Source organism: Geospiza fortis, unplaced genomic scaffold (assembly GCF_000277835.1).
Source record: "Geospiza fortis unplaced genomic scaffold, GeoFor_1.0 scaffold415, whole genome shotgun sequence".
NCBI classification, from domain to species: Eukaryota; Metazoa; Chordata; class Aves; order Passeriformes; family Thraupidae; genus Geospiza; species Geospiza fortis.
The window spans coordinates 93041-101621 of record NW_005054672.1 but is presented as its reverse complement, the minus strand read 5'-3'; the positions used below and the strand labels follow the sequence as shown (position 1 = coordinate 101621).

General features: G+C 50.1%; 2 protein-coding genes across 2 annotated transcripts in view; one reads left to right on the top strand and one right to left on the bottom strand.

The window, feature by feature from the left end:
- Positions 1-6: 6 nt before the first annotated feature.
- KLHL11 (kelch like family member 11) lies at positions 7-5827 on the top strand. Its single transcript, XM_005430719.3, has 2 exons — positions 7-215; positions 428-5827. The coding sequence occupies exons 1-2, from the start codon at positions 151-153 to the stop codon at positions 2022-2024; spliced, it is 1662 nt and encodes a 553-aa protein (XP_005430776.3). The 5' UTR covers positions 7-150; the 3' UTR covers positions 2025-5827.
- A 294-nt stretch (positions 5828-6121) lies between these two features.
- The window catches only part of KLHL10 (kelch like family member 10), a 3283-nt gene continuing 823 nt past the window's right edge, over positions 6122-8581 (bottom strand). Inside the window, exons 2-4 of the mRNA XM_031065057.1 lie at positions 7624-8241; positions 7039-7188; positions 6122-6497 (exon numbers count right to left, since the gene is read on the bottom strand). Of these exons, the coding sequence (XP_030920917.1) occupies positions 6126-6497; positions 7039-7188; positions 7624-8241 (1140 nt within the window). The 3' untranslated portion in view covers positions 6122-6125. The remainder of the gene's footprint in view (positions 6498-7038; positions 7189-7623; positions 8242-8581) is intronic.

Here is an 8581-nt window from a genome sequence, read left to right as displayed (position 1 = left end):
CACCGGTCCGTCCTGGCCGCCGCCACCGAATACTTCACGCCGCTGCTCTCGGGGGGGTTCGCGGAGTCGCGCTCGGGTCGCGTGGAGCTGCAGAAGTGGAGCTCGGAGGGCGGCCCCGACCCCGACACGGTGGAGGCCGTTATCGGTTTCATGTACACCGGCACCATCCGCGTGAGCCCTGGCAACGTCCATGAGGTGCTGGAGATGGCGGACAGGTAAGTGCGGCCCTGGCGGGGGCTGGCAAGGACCGGGCCACAGCATCAGAGGATCACAGATTAGTTTGGGTTGGAAGGGACCTTAGAAGTTTATCTCGTTCCACCCCTTGTCATGGGCAGGGACACGTTCCACTATCCCAGGTTGCTCCAAGCCCCATCCAGCCTGGCCTGGAACACCTCCAGGGATGTATAACTCCCTTGTTTGTCTGTAGGTTTCTGCTGACCCGGTTGAAGGATTTCTGCGGAGAGTTTCTGAAGAAGAAGCTGAACCTTTCCAACTGTGTGGCGGTTCACAGCTTGGCCCACATGTATTCCCTGAATCAGCTGGCCCTCAAAGCGCAGGATATGATCAGGAGAAACTTCCACAAAGTCATCCAAGATGAGGAGTTCTACACTTTGCCATTTCACCTTGTCCGGGACTGGCTCTCAGACTCGGAGATCACGGTGGACTCTGAAGAAATCCTCTTTGAGACTGTTTTGAAGTGGGTTCAGAAGAACCCTGAGGAAAGAGAGAGGTACTTCGAAGATCTCTTTAAGCTGCTAAGATTGTCTCAGATGAAACCCACATACCTGACTCGCCACGTGAAATCTGAGCGGCTGGTGTCGAGCAACGAGGCCTGTGTGAAGCTGGTGTCCGAGGCTGTGGAGAGCCATGCCCTGCGCTCTGAGAACCTGCAGTCAGGGAACCTGCAGCACTCAGCCTGCCCCGCTGCCCTGCTGCCGCGCTTCGGCCAGAACATGGACGTCATCATGGTCATTGGCGGCGTGTCCGAGGGTGGCGACTACCTGAGCGAGTGTGTGGGCTACTTCATCGACGAGGACAGGTGGGTCAACCTGCCTCACATCCACAACCACCTGGATGGGCACGCTGTGGCCGTGACAGAGTCCTACGTGTATGTGGCCGGCTCCATGGAACCGGGCTTTGCCAAGACTGTGGAAAGGTACAATCCAAACAGAAATATTTGGGAGCAGGTTTCAAACCTCATCACCAGGAAGCATTCCTTTGGCCTTACTGAAGTGAAAGGCAACTTGTACAGTATTGGTGGGCACGGCAATTTCAGTCCAGGCTTTAAAGATGTGGCCATTTATAATCCTGAACAGGACAAATGGCTGAACCTGGAGTCGGCACCAAAGATCCTGCGGGATGTCAAGGCTGTCTCCGTGGAGGACCGGTACGTGTACGTGGCCGCCCGCACCCCGGTTGACAGTGACAGCGAGGACGGGCTCAGGGCTGTTATTATCAGATATGATGCTGAAACCAGGCAGTGGCAGGACGTGGAATCCCTGCCCCTCATCGACAACTACTGCTCCTTCCAGATGTCTGTTGCCAGCACCAACTTCTACCACACAGCATCGTGCTGCCCCAAGAGTTACCCCATAGACAACGAGGAGGCCAAGGGAAAGATCTCCAGCAGGGCCTCGGATGAAATCCTGGAATCCTTGCCCCCTGAGGTGCTGAGCATTGAAGGAGCAGCTATTTGTTACTACAAAGATGACGTGTTTATCATTGGGGGGTGGAAGAACAGCGATGACATTGACAAGCAGTACAGGAAGGAGGCTTATCGCTACTGCGCCGAGCGCAAGCGCTGGATGCTCCTGCCCCCAATGCCACAGCCCCGCTGCAGAGCCACTGCCTGCCACGTGAGAATCCCCTTCAGGTGCCTGCAGGGAACACAGAGGTACCCCATGCCACAAAATCTCATGTGGCAAAAAGATAGAATCAGGCAGATGCAGGAAAGGCAGATGCAGGAGATCCACCGATACTCCCTGAGCTTACGGAGGATGCCGCGCTCCCAGATCGAGTGCTAGTGTCTGCAGTATCACTCCTGATGAGCCTAGGAAATAAACCCATTTGTTAGGCTTGATGTGTCTTTATAAGACATGAGGGTGTGGATTTGATTTGATGCATAAAACCAGCATCTGTTGTGTACTGAAAATTCAGAAGCTCAGAAGTTGAGGGTGGGTGGGAATTGAGACACTCCATGAATCCAAACAGTATTCCTTAATGATGCCCAGGGAAAAGCTGTAGCCTGTATCGGGCTGTGAAATGTCTCTGGGAGCATTAAGCCTGTTACTTCTTTCCTCAGATCTTTGGTTCCAAGGATTTCTGTAGAGTTAGTCTCTAACAGTTCTCCTTGGAAAATCAAAGATCTCTCTCTTAATAATTTAGTGGTTACATTTGTGTGTGCTTGAAAGCACCTGTTTCATTTGCACTTATCTCTTGACATTCCTTTGATTCTCTCCTCAGTGACTAAACTTCACAGGATTGGTGTTGGTGTACTTGGCTTTCCCAAGCTGGAGGCAAGTGCAATAGCTCTGTATGAAACAAAAGCACAATCTTTATGAAATTACTTCAGGATGTTTCTATGTGTATTAAATATTTTGTATTTGTGTGTTGTAGAGAGGCTGCAGAGTTTGTTTATAAATGGATGATTGGTTGGACACAAAACACTTGCTAAAAGAGAGCTTGAGGCAGTGGATTTTTTTCAGGTGTATTGCAGGTTTGAGTCTGACTCAAAAACTTGGGTCAACAGCCTGAGCAAAGGAGTGACACCCGGCCATGAGCCACCCACCCACACTGGTTGTTTAGTTCTGTCAGAGTGGATCAGTGAGAGTGGGATTATTTCATGGGAATATAGTGAAACCGGAGCTACTTGTAGGTCTCTTCTCAAATGTTGCACGTTTTCATTCTAGTGAAAAGTGATGAAAGAGCCCCTGCTGTTCCCAGCCTCTCTCTGACAATCAGAAGCCTTTGCCCTCCTGTGCTGTCCCAAGGGGCTCCCAGCAGCTGTGCTCCTGCAGGGTGGAGAGCTGGGCTTTCAGTCTCCAGGGATCTGAATTTCCCCACTTGCTGTGGGGTGAGATTTAAGCTCATTTAAACACCTTTTGGCATTTTGAGGTGTCTGTACATGCCAGTGCCCTGATTGGCTCTGGATTGCTTTCTGCTGCACTCCCAGGGAACAGAATGTGGGATAATCCCTTTGGGGTATCCCTGCCTCTCTGTCCCACTGAGCACTCCTCCCCAGTCCAAGAAGCTCCAGGACCCTTTCATTTACCAACAGTTTCAGTGCATACTTCCTACCTCCTTTTCTCCTCATCCTTCCCTTCTTTTGAATGTTCCAGGTTTTTCCATGCAGTCTTAACTCAGGATCTTAGGGAAGGGAATGGGAGGAGTAACCTGGGTATTACAAAATTTGTGTAGGCAAACCTTTCTGGAAAATCTGTTACTGTTCTTGGTTTGTTGATGATTTGCTGGTGGTTTTGCTGTGGGTGAGTTCTTTGCAAAGAACTTTTAACCAATTTGGGGTTTGTTTTGGTCTTGTTTTGCTTCCTGAGCTGCTCATTCTCCTTTTCTAGTTCAACAGGCAGCCCAGATCATATCTGAAACTTGGGGTAAGTCTTTCCACCACTCAGTGTGTAAAGGTTTCTCTGATGTGTACGTCTCTTAAAGCTCCACTTTGTGGTTCGTGGGCCACTTTGATATCAACAACTTGTCTGTTTGTGAGAGAGTCTCCAGCCTTAGTTAAAAAAACTACCAAACTTGAAATTCTGAGCAGTTTGTCTTGGTTTACTCCTCTGTGGTAACCATGTTTTATTTTCTTTGCCTGTTTGGTTGTTGGGCAGGTGAAGTCTGTACTACTGGCTTCATGCAAGAGGAAGTAGGTGAGTTTAAGGTGATGTTTGCAGGTGACTGTTCCCAAATAGCTGCTGCAGGCTTGTAAGCTGGGGGTTGATCCATGGAGTCTTGCAGGTCTGGCTGGAGTAGGTGCAGAATTGCTGCTCCTGCAGCAGTTTGTGATAAAGTGCAAATGCCTCTGGTGCTGAATCCATCAATGTAACAGCAATTTGTGGGAGCTGATTTTAAGATACTTTAGAGGGATTCATGTCCTCCACCCTGCTGAAGCAGCTGGCAGGATTAAACAGGCAGTTGGAGAGTGGTAGGTCACCACCACAGCTCTCTCCAAGCTCTCTTGTAGTCTATCCTCAAATACAGACAATCTGTAGGCAGAAACACCAAGATGGTTCTTTCAGTTGGAATAGGAGCTGAATATTTAATGCATGGCACTGTGCAACAAAGAGGCAAGAACAAACCTTGCGGTCTTGCTTTTTCTAAGCAAAATTGATATTGCACTTCCCAGGAGGACTTTGGGCTGATGGACAAGCTGTGGCATTTACTCAAAGCACTCCCCTGAGAGCCAGTGTGAGCCCAGCCCCATCCCTGGACAGGTAACCCATGTGTGCCAGCTGCATGCTGTGTGTGCTTTGCTGTCCCTCCATGTGCTTGGGGTGGGGGCTGGCAGCAGCACAGGCTGCTCTCAATGTTTGCTTTGCCAGTTCTGGGATAGTGTTAAGCAGTTGGGGTTTTTTAGCCTTGAATCCCAGGGGACCAGTGGCACTGCTGTGGTTTGTGACTAATAGATCAAATAATCCATTGCAGCACATGAGGTGGTGGGAGAATTGCATTCATGGCTCTGGCTGCAGTTTAGCCCACAAGCCTGTGAATCCATAACAGTTTCCTTGTGCCCTTGACCACCATATCTTGCTGGGTGTTTATCAAATGATCCCATAAACAAAAGCCTGGGAATTCCTCATGTGTTTCTGGAGGCTGCTCAGCTGTCAGCAGGATCCCAGTGTGTGTTCAGTAAGGGTGAGAAGGCTGACTGCTGCCTCACTGAGGGAAAAGGACATTGGTGGGAGTTTTCCTCTCCTTAGGACAATCACATCTCTACACCTGTCCTGATACCTGCCACCAAACACACATGTCGTGTCCTGGCTTTCTGCTTTTCTTTACCACCTGCCAGGTGGTTGGTAACTTTAGTAACTCCCAGGGGCCATATGTGTACATAATATTTTATAACTACCTGGATACTCCATTAGTAGCCAGGGGTTGTGTTTTTAATGACTCCCTTGCACACAGTGGGAGTCCATTCCAGAGATGAAGCAAACATGTTACATGTGCTGTGAACAACTGTACCCAGCATTCTGCTTGACTATTGCAATGACATTTTTCTCCATTACAGTAAATATTAAAATCCAAACTCTTGGCTCATCTTTTGTGTTGTGAAATACCCTAGTGGCTGTAAACAAACCCAGTCCCAAGGAATTAGAACTTTTTATGTTACTCATATTACAGCCTTGTAACAGGATGTTGTAACATCCAATGGGCTTTGAAAAGCAAGTGTAAAGAAAGTGGTCTGTGGCTTGGATTTATTTTCAGCTCTGTCTACCTTAGGTTGGGTTACAAGCCATCTCCCATTTGACAGTCCTGGGTGGAATCTGATAAAATGGGTGCTTTTGAGGATCTAACCCTGTTACTAATATGAATGTAGAGTGTGGAACTAACAAGCTGTTTGATGACCATTAATAGTCAGATTCTCCTCATGGGTCCATGTCACTGTGGGTTGCAGCAGCTCTGCTCTCCTGGCATATTAACAGAGGGACAGCAGTTTCCTGGGGAGCAGCCCTCCTGTCCTTACCTGTGAGGTAAAGTTGTGTGTGTCATAGGCCCTTTGAAACAGCTCCTGCTGTCCTGTTCTTGACCTTAAATACACTGTACTAAAGTTTATTGTAAGAGGTGAATTAATGAAAATAAACCTTTTATTTCTCTAGCATTCTGTTGTGGTTTTGGTTTTTTTAAGTTAATGTATAGGGTGTGGCTGATACACTGGGTAGTGCTGTTGAGTGAAAATTTGAACTCCTAATGATCCTTTTGGCCTGTTACAGTTGTTTCTATTTTAGAACAAGAGAACATTCTCCCTTGCTGCCATGGGGACTTTATTAGCTAAAAGAGAACTATTTACACAGGCATCCAGTGGTGGGATGCTCAGAAGACTTTATTAGATACGCAGAACTATTTACACAAGCATCCAGTGATGGCTGATCACAACACTCCTAGCTAAGGGGAACTATTTACAACGGCGAGCTCCGAGTTGAGCTGGTGAACAAGATGTCCATGGAGGAGCTGTGCTGGTAGTAGTGTTGCCTGGCGATGTATTCCATGACATTGGAGAGTCCTGGCACCACGCAGCAGCTGACGGCGCTGCGGGTGATGCCCATGCTGTGGGCATCGTACCACTCGTTGGTGTCCTCCTCATAGCACTCGGTGGCAACGGTGGTGCTGAACCCATTGAAGCCCCCAACCACAAACAAGAGGCCGTCCATCACCTCAATGCCAAAGTTGCTGCGTGGGTTTAGCATGGAGGGCACGGCGTGCCAGGCGTTGGCGATGGGGTTGTACGCTTCCACGCTCTGCAGCCGGCTGTTCCCGTCAAACCCTCCGACCTGTCAATGCCAGAGGGACAAAGATTGAGAGGGGCCTTTCCTCAGGCAGGTCCTGGCAGGCATAGTGAGATGGGAACTGCTCCTGCCTCCCTGGCTGCAGTCTGAGCATGGCAGAGAGCACCAGACCTCTGAGCATGGCAGAGAGCCCCAGATCTCTGAGCATGGCTCTTGCTTATTGCTCCCTGCTCTCCGAGGAGCTTTCCAAAGCACTTTATGCAACTGTCAATTTTGACATTTCTCCAGAGGCTGGATGCAGTCCATGGAGAGGATAAACAATGGATGAGCAGGCCCAAGTCCCTGCTCTGCGCTGCTGATGTTGTTGGCAGCGGCAGAAATTATGTTCTTTGCTGCAGCTGCTTAAACATTGCCAAACACCCTTTTTGTACTCAAAAGCGTGTGATGGGTGATAACATTCTCAGGAAGTGCATCAACCGTTCTGGCTCTGACTTCCCTAAACCTCACATAAACACATGGTCACCCTGGAGAAGTGGGAGCTGCAGCCACCCAAAGGACTGCAGTGCTGGGTGGTGTTGGCCCTTACCGCGTACACCTGGTTCCCATACGCCATCACCCCAACTCCACTTCTCCTGCTGCTCATTGGGGCGATCAGGGACCACTGGTTTGTGGTGGGGTTGAACACTTCAGCTGAGCTGAGGCACTGATCACCATCAAACCCACCACAGATGTACACCTGGGGACAGGAGAGGTGGGAAAGTGTGAATGGGGTGGTTAGACCCTTGGTGAGGAAACATGAATGGTGTAGCAGGATTTTTGGGGTGTTTTGTTTTAGAGTGGGAATGGTCTTGTCATCCTGGGTTCAGAGTAGCAGCAGTGCAAAGAGTTGATGCCAGCAAGATTCCTACTCTTGATTTTCCAAGCTGCATGAAGCAGACAGGCCTGGTATTGCACCTATGGCCAGGAAAAGGGCTGTTGGGCACCAGGTTGGCAGCAGCTCTGGAAGAGTTTTTGTACTCCTGGTTACTGCCACACCAGGTAGGCTGCTTTATATCTGCAGCTCCAGGATTTAATGAATTGTTATAATTTTAAGTGTTACAAATTTAGTGAAGGTTTATGTGAACTTTCTTCATACTGCAACCTGAACTTCTCTTAGCTGTGGTCAGCTTACCTTTCCATTCAGCGTGGTTGCACTGGCGTCGCTCCTCTGCTCGTGCATGGGGGTGATCAGGGTCCACTGGTTGGTGTCTGGGTCATACCGCTCCGCTGTGTTGAGCCTCATGTACCCATCAAACCCTCCCATGGCATAGATGAAGTTGTCCACAACGGTGACGCTGACGTAGCAGCGCCGTGAGTGCATGGGCGCTACCTGCTGCCACGTCTTCTGGAGCGGATCGAAGCGTTTGACGATGTTGAAATAATCCGTGCCATCGAATCCACCGATCACGTAGACGTGGCCTTTCAAATAAGCAGAGCCATGATAGGCAACAGGGCTCTCCTGCTCCCAGGGGATGTTCAGCCACTTGTCAGTGCGGCCGTCGTAGGTCTCGATGGCGCTGGTGGCGCCGCCGCCGCTCCAGCCCCCGATGGCAAAGAGGATGGCGTAGGGCAGGCGCGGCCGGGTGAGGGGGTTGGCGTTGACTGAGGAACTCTGGCCGTAGGAGTTCAGGTCGTAGATTTCGGACAGGGCACTGATGATGAGATCTTTGCAGTTGGCGTTGTCTTTCACGTACTCGTGAGCTTTGACGTTGTTCATGAAGTAGTCGGATTGTAGGAGTGCCAGTCGAACCTGAAACAGGCAAGGAGGAGTGTGATGTTGTGGTTTGCCTCAGATACCCCGGATTTCTCCCTGAAGGTTCCTTCCCCAGGTGTGTCAGTCACCTCTCCTTTCCCCTCCCAGCACTGTCTGTCAATCCTGGAATTCCAGAAGGGCATCGAGTGATTGGCAGATTCAAAGGATGCCCTCTACCCCTGTAGGGACATTGGGCCATCCAGGTGTCCTTTGTCCCTTTGTCCCTCCCCTCCTGTACCTGGTTGGTGGCTCCCTACCCCTTCCCTGCCCCTCTCCCCGGGGTTCAAAGGAGCAGCAACCACGGGCTCAGGGAGTTCTGTTGGAGCTGGTGCTGCAT

Coding starts and splice junctions, on each gene's coding strand:
- KLHL11 (XM_005430719.3), top strand. CDS start 151: ATGTACACCGGCACCATCCGCGTGAGCCCTGGCAACGTCCATGAGGTG. Junction 216..427: donor GTGCTGGAGATGGCGGACAG/GTAAGTGCGGCC, acceptor GTTTGTCTGTAG/GTTTCTGCTGACCCGGTTGA.